The sequence below is a fragment of the Diabrotica virgifera genome, chromosome 1 (genome assembly GCF_917563875.1).
Source record: "Diabrotica virgifera virgifera chromosome 1, PGI_DIABVI_V3a".
Lineage (NCBI taxonomy): Eukaryota > Metazoa > Arthropoda > Insecta > Coleoptera > Chrysomelidae > Diabrotica > Diabrotica virgifera.
Window position 1 is genome coordinate 7,858,767 of NC_065443.1, and position 19,482 is coordinate 7,878,248.

The following is a 19,482-nucleotide window of genomic DNA, read 5'->3' on the forward strand; positions in this document are numbered from 1 at the left end:
ATAAAAGGACTATCCGAGAAACTTAAAATAATAGGAAATAAATTCAACATTTCAACAACATTCAAAACAACCAACACATTGAGATCTATTCTATCTAAAACTAAACCTAACAATGAACAAGAAAGGACAAAGAATTGTATTTATAAAATACCTTGTGAATGCGAACAGTTTTATATAGTTGAAACATCAAGACCATTAAACGTTAGAATAAGTGAACATCAATCTTATATTAAAAATAGAGAATTTGATAGATCTCAAATATGTCAACACGCATGGGATAATGAACATAGAGTTCAGTGGAGAGATTCAAGTATAGTCCTGAAAGAAACAGATAGTAAAAAGATGAAAAATCAAAGAAGCGGCTCTAATTATGCTAAACGAAACCAATTGTGTCGCAAATTCCTCGGTGGAATGCAGTAGGATGTGGATACCCATACTGAAAGAGGAAGTCAATAGAAAGAAAATACCACAATTAGTAAGTCAATAGTCGAGTTAGTACATATTTTATATTTTAGTATTACTTATATACCCATGTATTATTGATATTATTTATAATTTAAACAAAATTATAGTAAAGTCAGAATTTGGTATTAATTTTGAGAGTAAATTAAACGTAAGACCAAATATTTACGATGTCGGGATAGTATCACGAGGTTTTTCCTGGTTTTCCCTCGTGATTTACTATGAGATCTCTAACGCGAGAATTTTAATGTCACCGTTGCATGTGGTTGTCTTTTTAAAGACAGATCACATGCTATGATTTTTTTGTGACGGATATTCTTGAGTTGGGGTTGATTTCATGTAATCGAATGAACTATCTTTCAGTAAAGTCGTCCCAGGAACGCAACTCATAAATATTGGCAATATCATTTTAAAGTCTTCTACTTTAAAATGTATCATATGTATCTGAATTGCCGATATAAATGAGTCAAATTAAATAAATTATTAGAAGAATTTTTTTACTAAGCAACAACATTTTTGTTTATATTAATAGTATTTTGTATTTTGACAACGGCACCCGATTTGGGCGTCGAAACGTTAATAAAAATCATTTTTTAATAATATTGTGGCTTATTTCCCATTCTAAATAGTTAAAATTAATATATCTACGTCATACGTCTTTGGTTTGTATTATTGTATATACCAATAACGTATGTTGTAGATATATTAATATTATGTGACACATGACAGAAGCTCGAAACAAATGACTGTGAATGAAAAGCCCTATTGAACTGAATGAAGTATGAAGTCAATGGGTGCGTTCGGACGACCACAGCGGCTGGACAGCTGAGCCAGCAGTAGCTGTCAGACGTCACCGCTGGAAGTCAGCCGCTGAGCGATTTACTAAGCTTTCCCCTTTCCCTATCACGGCTGGATACAACCACTCAGCCGATTTCTGCTGACAGCCAGCCGCTATGGTCGTCCGAACGTACCTAATGGTATTGAAAATAAAATTTAAAAAACGGTAAATAAGATCACGTTTATTTATAATACTACAACTTTGAATAAATATTACACTATTTAATTGTTTCTAATAGCATCAGAGTTATCAAAGTAGTCGCTCTGTAAACTTCGTTTTGTATTTTTCTGGAGTTAAAGTAATTCCTGGTGTCGGTATTCCCTTTGGCATATCGGATCCTGGATAAATACTCAGTTCGAAGGATCTCAACATTTCGCAATAGAATGTGAATATGCAACTTTTAGCTAGCATGTCTCCTAGACATCTTCGTTTTCCTGTAAATGTATAAAAAATTAGATTTTAGTAGTATTAAGCTTTCGAAAAGCATTTAACAATTATGTTGCCCCAACAGCCACTACAATGTTATCGAAAGATACTGAATCAACTTAAGGAATGCTATATGCAATGGCGAAGATATGGATATGCAATAAAGAAGAAGAACGAGTGAGAGAAAATAAGAATAATCTCGAAAGTCATCATGTAACGAACACTCTGAATGGACCAAAGATACCTATTGAAAAGTGACGAGATAAAAGCTATAGATCAAACGAAAAATAAGAAAGCAACAGGATCAGGGGCGTAACAGAGGCCCCCACAGCGTGAAGCTTGCGGGGGGCCCCAATCGCTTAGGGGCCCATCTTGTCATCTGATATTACGTAAAACTCTGTTATTGTTATATTATTTTACGTTGTATGTTTAAAATTAAAAACATAAATTTCTGTATAGTCGTATTTGCCAAGTGAATCATCTGATAATATCTAGAAACTTAATCCCTTCCGGCCTACCGAAATTTTATGGTAACAACAATAAACTATAATGCTTTGTACGTGACTATTGAAAGATTTGAGAATTGCAATTTGCCGACATGGGTTTTCTCTTTAATCTTTACCTAGATAGAGGCCCCTCAGCATGAAGCCCCAATATGTCAAGGGCCCCATATTGTTGTCTAATATATTATGTAAAATTGTGTTTTTATATTATTTGCATACGTACGTTTTTTAAGCAGTGCAGTATTGAAAATGAAGTTATCCATCCGAATTAATAAAATTCTAGATATATTCGCTGATAGTAGATAGTGCACGAAGAAAGTTGTACATCTCATAGAATAATACTAATGTAATCATTTAGTAATTTTTGTTCTATTTTATTCTAAACCAATAAAGATGAAAAATGTGAGTCGTCATAAACAATGCATGAATACACCAATAGCTCAGTAAATGACAGTTTTGGAGTGAAATTATCAGCGTCACGACGGACGTATTTGCTTGACAATTTGGATTTAGGTTCTAGTTACACTACACTTCAAAGTTGGATTTATGCCGTTGGTTGCTTTTACTTCGGGGGGTGACACCCCTCCTCGGGGTGAAAAACATACGTTTAAAATAAGTCCGGAAATGTATAAATTGACTAGTTATAAGCAACTTTTGTTTTTCTATAGAGCTGCTTTATATATGCTAATACTTTCTATCAGTAATTTATGCTAAGTCATTTGCGAGTGAAAATGTTTGTTGTGAAAACAAAATTTATTAAACTAAAACTAACAAGTAGGTACAATAAAACCGTCAACTGTCAAATATAAGTCATATTATTATTGTAAACATTGTTAAATCAAAATAACAATTTACTGTTTTTTACCATTCTCCATTCTGCAAAATACCGAGTGTTTTATAAATAAACGTTAAAATGTATAGATACTTACGTAACAGAAAATAGATATTGTACAGGGCGTCGATAAGTTATATTTCATGAATGAAATACCATGACGTCACGTTTACTTTTCCTCCCTAGGGAGGAAAAATATTTTCCTCCCTTGGGAGGAAAAGTATAACTTTGCTCCCTACAATCGGGTCCGGAAAAGTATACTTTCGGTAGAGGTAGGTGGAAATAAGTATTTATCGAATTAAATATTAGATATCGAAAAAATATTTGTAGCAAAAATGTAGCTTATAAGATTCAGAAAATGGTGTACTTATTTATGAAGTCTATCGACACAGTAAAAGCACAGTTGAAGCTCATGAAAAATTATTCTTATTTGTCCAATTCCAAATCGAATATTTCAACCTGAAATAACCAAAAAATGAACCAATTTTCGGGAAAAACTCTTAAAACTTTTTTAAATGTTTCAAAAAAAGCTTTATTTTTATTTTTTATAAAAGTTTCTATCACCAAAACTATACGAGTTACGCTAAAAATAAAGTTGGCCCCAAAAAATCGTGAAAATCTGCCCCTATTTCGCACCCCAAATAAAATTTATCTTTAGCGCTTTACCATTTATTTAAATATTTATTGTTTATATGATCTGTAAGTTTGACCGGTTCGAAGTTCTTATTTTTGAAAAAAAAAATTTTTATTTTGGAAAAATGCCTTTTTTCAAAATAACTTAAAAAGTATTAGTGATATGAAAAATCTCAAAGAGTAAAGAAATGTAGGTAGGTCTTGCTTTTATAAATATTTTGGCCTTATTTTGTTTGTCTGTAAGGCAAAAATTGGTTAAGACATGGCTGTTTAAAATTTGCATATACTCGTGATTAGTGACTCGTTCAAGCCGTTAAACTAGAACCCTTTTAAAAATAAACACTTTGAACCGGTGAAACTTACAGGTCGTATAAAAAAGTTAGGTAATTTGTAAGGCAATACTGATTAGTTTCATTTGGGGTGCTAAATACGGGGAGATTTTCATAATTTTTTCCAAAAAAAAATGGGATTAACTGTATTTTGAGCGTAACTGGCTTAGTTTTGATGCTATCATCATCATCATCATCAACCCGTACGCGTCCACTGCTGGACATAGGTCTCCCTCAGCTCTTTCCATTCATCTCTATTTTGTGCGGCTTGCATCCAGTTACCGACAACATGTTTCAAATCATCGGCCCATCTGGTTAGTGGGCGTCCTCTGCTCCGTAGTGCTTCTTCTCGCGGCCTCCACTCGACAATACGTTTTGTCCATCGGTTGTCTGGCAATCTGGCGACGTGTCCTGCCCAATTCCACTTAAGCGACGCGATTTTTTCGACAGCGTCTGTTGTTTTTGTTCTACGGCGTATTTCTTAGTTTGGGATTCGGTCTCTCAGGGAGACACCCAACATCTGGCGCTCCATAGCCCTCTGAGTTACGCGAATCTTGTTCACTACCTTTTTTGTTAGTGTTAATGTTTCGGCTCCATAAGTGAGTACAGGCAACACACATTGGTCAAAGATTTTCCTTTTGAGGCATATGGGCAAGTCCGATTTAAATACATAGTTAAGTTTACCAAACGCTGCCCAGGCTAATCCTATGCGACGTGGGAGTTCGTTTTGATGCTATAAACTTGTATAAATAATAAAGCTTCTTTTAAACACTTTAAAAAAGTTCTAATGAGTTTCCCCGAACAGTATTTCATTTTTTGGTTATTTCACGTTGAAGTATTCGATTTGGAATTTGACGAATAAGAAAAACTTTTCATGAGCTTTCTTTTACTGAATCGATAGACTTCATTTTTGTTTCACTTTTTTTTATAAGCTAGATACATTTTTGCTAACAATATTCTTTTCGATCTAAAAACCTATCGATCTAAAAACCTTTCGATCGAAAAGTCGCCTAAAACGTGTTTTTTTTTTGTGTTAAACAATAAACATTTTTACTCATAAATAACTCGAAAAGTCTTGAGTTGACCACTTCGGTGGTGACATTGAAAATTACACGGTATCGCCATATTTTACGTTGATTTACTAGGCTGTAACACATATAGGCATTTGTTACACATGTCGCATTGTGTAATTTTTTAAAGGGGGCCCCATTTCCAATTCTGCGGGGGGGCCCCGACGGAGTTTGTTACGCCACTGAACAGGATTGAATACTTCGGACAGATTATGCGAAATGAATCCAGATATGCCCTCCTACAAGCCGTCCTGCAAGGAAAAATATTCGGTAAGCGGGGTCCAGGAAGAAGAAGAATATCCTGGTTGAAGAATTTCAGAACCTGGTTCAACACAACATCTGTGTAGCTTTTACGCGCTGCTGCAGATAATATTCCCTAACAACACACAACATTCCAGGAATGTACTACCAAAGTTCTATAAATATTTGAATGTCCTGGACATTTAGGGAACATTCGGTGAACATCTGACTAAATTATTCCTGGAATTTTACCATAAGACATTCTGTGAACATACTACCAATGTTCCTATATGTTCATTTACAAATTCACGGCGCATGTATTTGTGCATGGTGCTTAGAGAGGGCATCACGTGACTAAAAACGACCAATGACCTCACTTCAGACTTCGGTGCTTCGGCCATCTTGGCATGCATCTTGGCCTTGGCCACCTTGCCGTGCCGCCGTGCGTGATCGTTGTTTGTTTTTATTTGTGCTTTTTAAGAATATTTTTTTAATTCGGATACTTTTATAATAACTTTAATAGTATTATTAATATAGTGCATAAAATCAGTTGGAGTAGCAGAAGCAATGTAGATAAAAAATCTGCAGGAATAATGTTTCAAAGGTTAGTATATGCAAATATGTAAACAAAGGCATGCCCCTACTTCAGAAAATATCCATTTATTATTTTAATAATTGCGAATAAGCCACAAACTTGCTTATTCCTACCTAAAATAGTAAATAGAGATAATAACAAACGGATTATTTGTAAAATTAAATTTTTTTTTGCGTTTTTGCTAATGTATGCCTTTATAAACAGGATGGTAGATCACACACTATAATAGTACCAACTAATGAATACACGGTATGAATAGTATAGTCGGTTCGCTAAACTTAGTCTCAGACACAACTGGCTAGTGATTTTAGTAAATAATTTTGACAATTTCGTAAAATTTGCAAAAAAATAATAACTAAATAGTTAGTAATTTTGGCAAAAATGGCCAAAAACAAAAAAATTACCTACTAAAATCACTAGCCAGTTGTGGCTAGGGAAACGACTATATTAATAAACAATTTCTAAGCTGCTTTTTATAATATTTTGTGAGTTCATTAATCATATTTTTTATTTAAAACTAAAATTTGTTAATAATGCTCAGTAATGCATATATTTTGTATTTTTAGCTTTCCAGAAGATCCTGCGAAGAAGGCATGAAGTATTGATCAGATTTGTTAATAGAGCAGTATGTTCAAAACATTTTTTAGAAAAAGATATTGACAGAACTTCACTTTCAACTGTTCGTTTGAGAGACTGTGCTGTTCCAATAGCTTATATCACACAGGTAATATGCTTAACCCAATTAATAATACAATTACAATATACAGTTGGAAAAATTAAAGAATAGGGCTTTTCATTTACAGTCATTTGTTTCGAGCTTCTGTCATATGTCGTGTAATCCGTGTTGTATTAATATTATACATAGATTATATAACATATGACAGAAGCTCGAAACAAATGACAATCGATGAAAAGCCCTATAGGGCTTTGTTCATTGTCATTTGTTTCAAGCTTCTGTCATGTGTCACATATATTAATATATCTACGTCATACGTCTTTGGTTTGTATCATTGGTTATATCAATAACCTATGACGTAGATATATGTATTAATATTATGTGACACATGACAGAAGCTCGAAACAAATGACTATGAATGAAAAGCCCTATAACCATGAACGATCACATCAATCACTTATTTTGTGTATGGCTTTTCATTCACAGTCATTTGTTTCGAGCTTCTGTCATGTGTCACACAATATTACTATATCTACGTCATAAGTTATTGGCATATACCAATAATACAAACCAAAGACGTATGACGTAGATATATTAATATTATGTGACACATGACAGAAGCTCGAAACAAATGACAGTCGATGAAAAGCCCTATTTGCTGTCTTTTTCTATAAATCACAAACGTTTGTTATAGAAAAAGATCATCATCATCATTGGCTCGACAGCCCTTTCTGGGTCTTGGCCTGTTCCAGGATTTTTCTCCACTCTGATCTGTTTCGTGCTTTTTTTCTCCAGTTTTTTATTTTTAAGGTTTTTATATCATTTTCTATTTGTTCTAAAATAGAAAAAGATAGCAAATACAAAATAAGTGATTGATGTGATCGTTCATGGGTATAGGGCTTTTCATTCACAGTCATTTGTTTCGAGCTTTTGTCATGTGTCACATAATATTAATATATCTATGACATACGTTATTGGTATATACAATAATACAAACCAAAGACATATGACGTAGATATATTAATATTATGTGACACACGACAGAAGCTCGAAACAAATGACAATCGATGAAAAGCCCTATTCTTTCATTTTTCCAACTGTAGATACTGTTGCTCTTCATTATCTATTCAATTATTCAATTATTGCGAAGTAGATTATACAAGAAAACAGATTAATATTGAATGTAAATAAATAAAAACATCAGAAATAGAAAACAAGAATTAAGTTATAATCTTTAGTTAAAGTAAATAATAAAAACAATAAATATAATAAAACAAAATACTTATTAGTTTGTGAAAAAGCTATTTCTTTGTGGCATTTTTGTAATTATTGTAACTATTTTAATGGGGAAATAAGCCACAATTTACTTGAAAAAATAACTTTATTATGGTTTCTACTTCCACATCGGACGTCGTTGTCAAAATAAAAAATGTTTTATTATTTTCTTTATTAAATATTATTTATTATTTATTTAAATATTATTTAATTTATTATTTATTTTATTATTATTATTATTTATGCATATTATTACCTGTAAATATTTCTTCTGATTGTTAATTGTAAAGGATAGAAAAATTACCATTTATTTTATTTTCTTTTAGAATCAGCTGAGAGAAGTGGTCTACAAAAAGCCAGGAAGGAAATGGAATATGTGGCTATGAAAGGCAAAAGAAAGGTTTACAAAGCAAATGTGACACATTTTTTTATAGGAATATCAGTAAATTACATTAAAAAAATGTATGAAAAGATTTTTTGCAATAAAAATGTTTATATTTATCAAGGATGTATTATTTGGTATGGCCACATATCGTCAGTGATGTGACAATACCTCCTATCTGTTTTTCATGAGATTTGTAAGATAGACTAAAAACTTGTTTGGGCCACCTCCTGTTTTCATATATTTTTTGACTTGTTTTGCAGTAAATTTAACTCTCTATTTACTACAAAACAAGCCAGAACTTACGTATGAAAACAGGAGGTGACCTTAAAAAATGTTTTTCGTCTCCTGCAAACCTCATGAAAAAAGATATAGGAGGTATTGTCACATCACTGACGATATATTTCAGAGAATGTTTAAAAAATATACTGTGAATGTTCAAAGAACGTTCGTAGACATTCATGGAATGTTCCAACAAGACATTTAGTCTAAAAAGTATACTGTGAATGTCCAAAGAACATTCATGGAATGTCCCAACAAGACATTCAGTCTAAAAAATATACTGTGAATGTCCAAAGAACATTCGTATACATTCATGGAATGTTCCAACAAGACATTCAGTCTAAAACATATACTGTGAATGTCCAAAGAACATTCGTAGACATTCATGGAATGTTCCAATGTGATCATGGGCGCCCATACCCATGGGCAGGAGGGGGCCGTGGCCCCCCCTAGCTTTTCGGGTGCTGTAAACTATATATGGTTATCCAAAGTACACAGAATATAATGTGCAACATCTTCACGTCTGCCCCCCCCCTGAAAATTTTTGTATGGGCGCCGGTGATGATGATCTCTTACATTCGTCACGGATAGGTACATCAAGAAGGAGAACGATGCGATGAAATTCCAGTTGAATTTAAAAAAAAAATTCAACTAGAACAACCTGAATGTAATGTGATTAGGAAAAAAACATTCAAAATATCTGGGATACACAGCAAATGATAAGTGGAAACCTGATGACGCGACGTAGAGATTAAGAACCGAATTGAAATAGCAAGATCTAGATTCATAAAAATGAGAAAGCTTTTTAACAACCCTAACCTAAGCATTCGTGCGCCACGAAATGTTATCTAGTATCTAAGCTACTTTCAAAAATAGAAGGGTGGACGTTAACAGCAGCAACTATAAAAAAAGTTAGAGACTTTAGAAATTTGGCTTTACCGACGCATACTGAGAATACTAGGGGAGACCTATGATAAGAGACTAGGATAGACCTGTGCCCAAAAATAGATAATATAAGGAACGAAAAAGATGTAGATACAAAGAGGAAAACGAAAATATCTTTGACTAGTAATCATAGGTAACTGATTATGATAAGGCTGATTTTTCAAGAAAAAATATCTGACAGAAAACGGCCTGAAATAAGAAAAATGCTATAAAAACTTTATGAAATTGATTTGAGTATGTTGTTGATGCCAAATAAAAGTGATTTGTTTAGTCTTACCTAAACCAAATGGAATTAATCTCTCGTGGTAGACTAATTTTCCATCGGAGTCTAAAAATCTTTCTGGTCGGAACACTTCGGGATCTTTCCAGTATTCTTTATCGTTGTGGACGGAATATGTGCTAATTAAAACTGTGGTGTCCTGTAATTAAAACATTACCTCTAATAATAACGACTAAAATAAATTTAAACTGTATAATTTGAATCGAATACGATTCTATAAAATATTAACTCAATTAAATCTAGTTTATTTTATTTTAATTGATTATTTATCACAGTGGAGTGAGTGTTGTTACATTTCTTATTTTAACAAGCTGTACACCATAGTCTTCAAATATGACAGGCTAATTTTTCAACTTCCTGTGGAACTGTCACTTCTGTCATGTCATCGTTCAAGGAGTCCCCATACATGTCCATACATTTCATTGTCACTTGCTACCATACTCTCATCATGTGAACAAGTCGAATCAGAACTCAGATGGTACCTAGCTAGAGCGTATTAAATGGAATATTTTAAACATCCATTAAGTTCACATTTTTCATCGATGTTTCCTTGACGGATTACTTTTAAAGGGTTTTTACCCACATATTTTTGTAATATTATATTTTGGTGGTTAGCATGTTAGATCACGTGAGCAAACCTACAACTTTTCTTAACCGTAGTCAAAATTTTAAAACGTTTGCATTATTTTATCAGGTTATATTCATTTTAGGTAAGCACTGATGATGATTGGTCAACCAATCAAAAACTAGTTCTGTGATGTAGCCCTTTTTAGGGATTTTAAATATATACCTTTTATAAAGGATTTTATTGTTTTTTTTTATAGATTTCTATCGGTAAATTTTCCACCTCTACTAGCTTCATCGCTTTTTATTTCACAACGTATTATGTTTTCCGTCTTTTGCGTTATTTTGCTGGTTCTTAGTTTATCACTGTATAAACGCCCCAGATTTTGCACCTACGTATCCCTAACTGTCATGGAGCCTGAAAAAAATGCTCATTAGTAAATGATTATGCTGCAGTAAATAACTTTCTCGAGGAATCCGATTAGATCCATCAATGTTTTTATCTATCTTTAATTGATCATTAAAATTATCCACTAAAAATGAATACACGATTATAAATAATGAAGAGACTACATAAGTTATGATATGATGATAACGATGTACAATTACAAAATAACAAAAGTTATAATAAAAAGTCTTTAATGCCTGGTTGTACCAACAAGTCTTCAGCTCCAGCTCAACTTATAGATAGGGACGATTTAAGTCTCATTTACGTTGCACCATAATTTTCGATTCTTTAAGATGTAATCCACGTAACAATCCATTGTGGCAAGCTGAAAATGGATCTAATGCCTGGTTACACCACCAGATCTTAAGCTCCAGCTTAGCCCAGCTCAACTTATAGATAGGGCCTCCTTGAGTATCACTTACGTTGTAACATAATTTTCGATTCTTCTCTCTCTCTCTCTCCTGTCGTTTCCCCATTACTGAGGATCGTGATTTCTTCCAATATTCCTAACAATGTTTCTCCATTGGTCTCTATCTTCAGCTGCTCTAAGAGCTTCGCAGAATGAGTTTCCAGCTGAATGCTTTATTTGGTCAGACCATCTAGTTGGTGATCGTCCTCTTGATCTTCTCCCCGGAACGTTTCCAGAAACAATTAATCTCTCCAAACTGTCGTCACCTCTGCGAACCACGTGACCAAAGAATTGCAGAATTCGTTGCAGACATATTGTGGACAGCCTTTTTTTAATATTGAGTTGGTTTAGAATGGAAACGTTTGTCCTATGAGCTGTCCAAAGTATGCGCAGCATTCTTCTCCAGCACCACATCTCAAAGGCATCAATTTTTTGGCGCTCGTATGCGCGAAGAGTCCAAGTCTCTGCTCCGTATAGAAATATTGAGAATACAAGGGCATTCACCAGTCTCATCTTGATATTTTGAGAGAGAGATATGTCTTTCCAAAGTTTAGTTAGGCGACTTATCGTTTTTTTTTGCCATACCAATACGTCTCCGAACTTCTGCTTCACAGTTACCATCGTTAGTTATACTAGACCCGAGATAGACAAAGGTGTTTACTATCTGGTATTCCTGTAATATGTTAGTCAGTTGAATAGTGTCGAATCTGTCGACCACCATTATTTTTTTCTTAGCTTTATTGATTTTCAGACCAACTTTATTGCTTTCGTACTCAACTCTTCGCAGAAGATCAAGCATTTCTTGCTCATTTGCTGCTATAAGTGTAGTGTCATCAGCAAATCTTAAATTGGAGATTTTTCTACCAGCTACTGTCATTCCACCGGCCCATCCTTCTAAAACCATCCTTATGACATTAATTACATCTATCATTATATTTAATATTCTTATTATATTTTATTATAATTATATTATATTAATTTTTACTTCTTATCTTATTCTCGTCTTAAGCTTAAGATCTGTTGGTGCAACCAGGCATAAGACTTATTACTAAATGGTATACAACCAATGTGTCAACACGGATGGAATGGGCATGAAGCGAATTTAATGCGGCCAGGATGAGAGAGTCTAGTCAGGGAAGGATAGAAGATAATCGTCATCTTTCGTAAACAAACAAATTGATAGTGATAGTTAGGGTTGCCAGATTGGGGTATTTTCCTACAATTTTGGAGTAATTTAAAAGCGTCTATGGGATTTTTTCTAAGCAAAAATGGTTGGGGGATTTTGGGGGGGGGGGAGTTATGGAAGATTTTAAGGAGTCTTGGGAAATTAAATTTGCGAATGTACATAAAACTGTATATTATACTCTCATACTTAGAGCATGGAAAATGTTTTCTCTCTCTGGAGAACTATCACGCCATCTCTTTTTCGAACGGAAGTGAAGCCGTATTTTAATACGGTTGGTTCTCATTGATGTTTGACACCACTAGTTTTATTAGTGATTTTTGTGCGATTTCTGAGTGAAAACTAGCAATTTTTTTAACTCTTTAAAATGGTGATGTGTTCGGCTTACGGTTGTAAAAGCGACAGCAACAGGAAATAAGTGCGAATTACATTTTACAGGTAAATAAATATTTCTGTTATGTGTGCGTAGATGAAAATTCAATAAATACTCCTATATTCTTAGATATTGCCTCTTAAATGGTTAATAATTTGAAAATTAACACTTCAATGTACCTTATTACATAATTAAAATTACATCGTTAAGTTATAAAATGAGAAAAATTTACATGTAAAATTAAAAGTAACATAAAAAATCAGCATTTTACCAGTGGTGTAGGTACGAAACGGTACGAAATAAATGAAATTATAAAATATATTGTGGCAACTTCGAAAATGGAATTAATAGCGTATATTATTGATACATATTATTGACTTTTTTTGTTGTTAAACATTTTATTGCTTGATTTTACTTTGTTTATATGTAAAAAAATTATTTAAGAGCACAGGCGCAAATATTTTACGGCTATCTCTACTTTTTCTTTTTTTACACGGCAAATTATATGTATAGTATTTTTACTACAAAAACGTTATTACGTAGGTCAAAATTTTTGACGTAAGAGAACTGTCAAAACATTAGAATGTGACTTTTCATTATTGCCTTGTTTATAATAAACATAGCAATAATGAAAAGTCACATTCTAATGTTTTAACAGTTCTCTTACGTCAAAAATTTTGACCTACGTAATAACGTTTTTGTAGTAAAAATACTATAGTAAAGTTTTCACTGGTATGGATACGTACATATAGTATTTTTACTACAAAAGCGATATTACGTAGGTCAAAATTTTTGACGTAAGAGAACTGTCAAAACATGAGAATGTGACTTTTCATTATTGCCATGTTTATTATAAACATGCCATGGCAATAATGAAAAGTCACATTCTAATGTTTTGACAGTTCTCTTACGTCAAAAATTTTGACCTACGTAATATCGCTTTTGTAGTAAAAATACTATAAACATTACTTGACAATGACATTGTCACCATTAACTTGAGATGACTTTTGAATGTTTGGATAACTGTTACTTGTATCATCGCTTAAATTATTAATTCAATTAATTAATATGATAATTTTTCACTAACTATGTATTCAGTGATTATAATAATTTATATACTATGCCATAAAAGATAATACTTAATCGAGAAAAGAGGAAAAGTGATTTTTTTAATAATATATTGTTACTATGGAACGCTTAGATAAATTTTGAATATCTTTAACGACAAAATGCTTATATCACAATATATATCCTGGTGTAGTCTCTGCTTGGGATCTTCCATAAATAATAAACAATAAATAAATTTTTTATTAATTTCACGTCTTTTAGCCAATACACTATCAATATTATTTAATAAACAACTCCAGATAACGAGCGATACACAATTATTGGATCAAAGCTAGCCGTGCAAAAAATTACGTATGTCTTGCTTTAATCTGAATTTTTATCAATTAATTTTGATTAACGTTATAAAACATAAAAAATCAGTCAAAGCCTTTAAAACAGAACTTTAATCTAAAATAAAAAGAATTAACACAATTATAAGTAACAATAATAAATAAAATCAAACAGGATGCTGTATATGTCCACCACCAACATCTCTACATAACCTACCTTTTCTTGTTAAGTTGACGTGCACTGCAAAGTTGACGTAAACTGGAAAGTAGTATATCTGAATTAAGAACAGACATGCACTGTATATCTATCTCTGTCGTTGAGAGCCACCTATGGTGACAATAATTTTGGATCAAACGTTATTATTATTCCTAAAGCCGTGCCAAATATTTAAAATTGCCGCTGTCTTGTCAGCACATTCTGTTCGACTGAGTGCGTTGTACGACAAAGATAGCGAATATTTAATTTGGAAAATATTACCACTGACATGGTGTTCATTTTTTTCCAATAGGGCTTTTCATAGATTGTCATTTGTTTAGAGCTGCTGTCATGTGTCACATAATATTAATATATCTACGTCATACGTCTTTGGTTTGTATTATTGTTATATACCAATAAAGTATGTCGTAGATACATTAATATTATGTAACACACGACAGAAGCTCGAAACAAATGACTGTGAATAAAAAGCCCTATAGGGCTTTTCATCGATTGGCATTTGTTTCGAGCTTCTGTCATGTGTCACATAATATTAATATATCTACGTCATACGTCTCTAGTTTGTATCATTGTTATATACCAATAACGTATGACGTAAATATATTAATATTATGTGACACATGACAGAAGCTCGAAACAAATGACTGTGAATGAAAAGCCCTATACTGAAAAAAGTAATACTTTTGAAAAATTTAAACGTAGAATGAAGGACTAAATTATTACCGAGGGCTGAAAGTCCCTCAGAATAAATAAAAAGTTTCTTTTGAATGAGATCTTTGAAAATAAAAATCACACTAAATTGTCTCTTGGTTTTTCACCCCTGTAACTTTTTTCTCAGAATTCGAAAAAATAAATCCTATTTAAATATAGTATTGGAGCCGAAATTTTGCGACCTATGTGAAATAAAGATATCTATCATAAATCAATAATTCAAAAAATTTGCTTTCGTCACATCCCCTAGTTCCTAATCCTGTTTAATTTTGAGTGGGTATAAAAGTTCAACATACTAAAATACTGTTATTTGTTTCAATCTTTCTATGTAAGCCATGCATAATATTGTGTAATTAATAAAAATAGAAAATTGAACTAAACCTACGAGCAATATTATTTAATTATGTAGTTTTATATAGTTTCTTCTGGCCTACGCGATACGCCACTGGCACTCGTGTTTGGTTCTAACTTGGTTTTGGCATCAGTTTCGTTCTCGTTGCGGTCACTCCAGGGAGAGGGTAAAAAAATTTCCATACTCTAAGCTCTCATATAATCGAAGAAGATAGGACCTATGAATTATTTCCAGGGCCCTCTGTTGATAAGTAGTATAATTTTGGTTTACTGTTCTCTACATTTGACTACTAATTTATGGTAGGGGAGCCCAAGCGGGAATTTTTGCAGTTACTCGAGCGCGTCAGATTATCATATGGGGAGAAACGTGGTACCCTGCAGATGTACCTCTGCCATATATTGGCTCTTAACACAGGGGAGTTCGTTTAGGGGGGCCCGAAAAAACAAAATCTATCCTTAAAAATACTCGAAATTGTCAGATTAAGATAAGGTAAGTTAAGTACATGCAAAACAGTGTATATTTAAAAAATCTGACGATTTGAGCGGGGCGTAAGGGAATTGGTGAGTCACAAAGTTTCACAATAAAAAGGCGAATATTTCGCGAAATGAAAGTCACATCGAAAAACTAAAAACTACACGTTCAATATTTTTCAAAAATCTATCGATAGATATCAAACACGACCCCTCGCAGAGAGGGGTGGGGGGTAAATTTTAAATTTTAAATACAAATCCCGCGATATTTAGTAAAATAAACATCAGATCGAAAAACTGCAAAATACACTTATTTAATATTTTTGAAAAATATATCGAATAGTACCAAACGCGACTCCCCACGGAGGTGGGGTGGGGGGTTACTTTAAAATCTTAAATGGGAGCCCCCATTTTTTATTGCAGATTTGAATTCTCTGCATAAAAATAAGCAACTTTTATTCGAAACATTTTTTCGAATTATGGATAGATGGCGCTATATTCGGAAAAAACGATTAATGGAAATGGAAAATTAAATTAAAAAATGGCAAGCGCCCGCTAAAATGGAAAATTTTACTTAACTTTTTTTGGTTTTAGGACCTAATAATCACAATCCAATAGGTCCCCAAAGCGCTCGAGTGACTGCACATTTAGCATACTTTGCTCCCCTACCATTATTAACATGCGGAAAACATTTTAATTTGGGGGATTTGAACTTAACCCATTAGCGCCGTGCGTTGCTTTAAAGCAACGGCAGACATGCCTGTATTTGGGAGGAGCTTGAAGTAATAAGACAGTCATAAAAGAGGTGTGACCTTGCAAATTCCATCAACCATAATCGCCCACACTCAGTTATGAGTATCTATTTGCGGTGTTAAGAACTGTTTGTTAGTTTGGTGCATTTGAAGTTGAGTATAATATTAGAACTTGAAAATAATGGACATTCGATTTGAGTAAGTACCATAATTTCGATATAAATGAAACTTATTATTTATATATCTTAAATTTGTGTTGATTATACTTCTAACAAAACATGTTTTAAATAATTTATATGAATTGATCAATAACTACTTGTCAGTGCCTGTTGTAACCCAGCCGTTGCCTTAAAACAACGCTAGGCGCTTGTACTAGGTACCTATATTTTAAATTTTATCATTTTTGTTTTAGACTAGGTTTTTCGCTTGCTCAATCCCTTAATATAATTTATAATGATGAACTAATAGATGGCGATATTTTTGTCGAACCTCCAGATACAAATGTAGACACTGACGAGGATTCAGGAGATGAAGATGGAGGAGGGTATGTAGTAATATATGTAGTAATCAAATCTTTTATAATAAAAACGTATGGCCTTAGTACTGTAATGTAATGTTAATACCTACCATTTTTAGGCTGGTAGATAACCTTTCATCCCGTCAATTACGCACCGGAGCAAAAATACGACTACCAAACAATGAAAGAATTGGTTTGAACGAAGATTATATACAGAATAAAGACATTCCTGGCCGTGACCATAATTTTGATTCTGAAGTGGTAAAAAATTGGATTTCAGATAGACTTCTTGAGCCTCGAAATCAACCTCAATGGCTGAAGTGAGCAGACTTGTAAGCACATATTTAGTGAAGTATAGTGTACTTAGTAAAGGAAGTGGAAGACCGTCGGCTTCCTTGACAGCATCTGTCGACAGCCGAGTATCGGATGACATTCGTTTTGACACCATCAATCATTTGATACAGTAGTACATTCCAGATGGGAAAAAGAGATGTGCGTCTAAAACATGTAAATCTATCTTTAGAACAATGTGTTTAAAATGTGATATTGGACTATGTACTTCTTGTTTTATACCGTTTCACTCTCGATAGTGTCAATTTTTATAATTAATCACACCAAATTACATTTTTTTATGAATAAATATCGATTTTTGTTTTATTGCCTACTTTACTGTATCCCAAATGCTTTATTTTTTTGGTTTATTATTTTCAACAAAAACTAGGTAGTGTAAGCGCCTAGCGTTGCTTTAAGGCAACACTTAATATCTCAGAAATGAAGTATCACAGAAAAAATATTTTGTGAAGTTTTTTATTATTTAAACACAGTTCATTAATAATATTGCAAAAAATAATACAAAATCAATAATTTATTAATCTCGGCGCTAATGGGTTAATTTGAGGGAATTACAGTTTCTTAGTGGGGGATTTATAAAATCACATCTGGCAACTCTGGTCATTATGATAATATCCAACCAATGAAGAAGTCAAATTTTTCCTGGCAAGCTCTGTCTCTCTCTAGGACCTCTCTCTTGTATGTTGGCCGCAATCTCGCTTCACTATTTGAATGGGACGGGGCCATTCCATCCGTGTTGACAGTTCATTGTATACAACGCGTATGTTTCGTAAGCTGAACTTAAGACACGTCTTAAGATCTGTTGGTGCAACCAGGCATAAGTTTAAAGTTTAACTATTTCGTAGGATATGATGATTAACATGTCAAAAACTCTTAAATAACTATACTAAATATTGTTTTAAATAAAATATTTTTAAAGAAATACTCACTTTAGGAATGAAATAATTATCTAAATATGTATCTTTCAATACTCTTCTTGGTCCAGTTATTGGTGCCACGTGGCGAAATCTCAAAATTTCAGATAATACTGCTTCTACGTAAGGAACTCTTAGAAAGAAAAAAATAAGAATTTTAGAAAAAAGACAATGTTATGACGTAGAAATTTTCATCTTTTAAGTATGATGTTCAAATAGAATAGAGCTACAATTATATGTGTAATGAAAATTACATTTTTAATTGCCTAATGTTTTACGTTTCAATTTAGGTACACTCCGGAAATCGTTCTCAAAAATCTTGCTCTAAAAATTACGGAATATTGTATAATCTGAAAGAAACATACATGAAAAAAACACAAAAACCTTTCATGAAAGAAACAGACATTAAAAAGAGAAAAGTCAAAGAAGAAGTCCGCCATATCTTACTTCAAGAACAAAAATGTGTAGCAAACCCATCAGCAGAATGCAGCAGGCCTTGTTTGCTAATAATAAAAAAGAAGAAAACAACAACAAGAATATACCAACAGTAGCGGAGTAAAAGAAGTCAAAAAACAAATAATCAAGAATCCAATACATAATATACATGCAACCCACAATACACAAAATACGCATTTATGTATAAAATGTAAAAAAGTTTAATTTACACAATCACTCTATGATATAGATTACACAAACAAACTAACACAAAATAACACACAAACAAATTAATAACAGTCAGAATTTGATATTACCAGGATAGTCCCTAACAACACACAACATTCCAGGAATGTACTACCAAAGTTCTATCAATATTTGAATGTCCTGGACATTTAGGGAACATTCGGTGAACATATGATTAAATTATTCCTGGAATGTTACCATAAGACATTTTGTGAACATACTACCAATGTTCCTATATTTTAAGTTGCCAAATAATAAATACGTGTAACAGATATAACATTACTTATAACAGAAACTTGTGCAAAAACGAAGAGAGGCATTTATAATTATTATTCTTTTGCGTTCATTTTCAAATTTACGGCGCATGTATTTGTG

General features: G+C 32.8%; 1 protein-coding gene and 1 long non-coding RNA gene across 2 annotated transcripts in view; one reads left to right on the forward strand and one right to left on the reverse strand.

Moving 5' to 3' along the window:
• The window catches only part of LOC114334608 (uncharacterized), a 153,457-nt gene that overhangs the window by 96,853 nt on the left and 37,122 nt on the right, over positions 1-19,482 (reverse strand). The window contains exons 6-8 of the mRNA XM_028284683.2: positions 18,442-18,559; positions 9,766-9,907; positions 1,563-1,734 (exon numbers count right to left, since the gene is read on the reverse strand). Of these exons, the coding sequence (XP_028140484.2) occupies positions 1,563-1,734; positions 9,766-9,907; positions 18,442-18,559 (432 nt within the window). The remainder of the gene's footprint in view (positions 1-1,562; positions 1,735-9,765; positions 9,908-18,441; positions 18,560-19,482) is intronic.
• Positions 5,015-8,380, forward strand: LOC126887091 (uncharacterized). The gene is made up of 2 exons (XR_007698960.1): positions 5,015-6,652; positions 8,206-8,380. It is a non-coding gene; the product is annotated as an uncharacterized LOC126887091 (long non-coding RNA).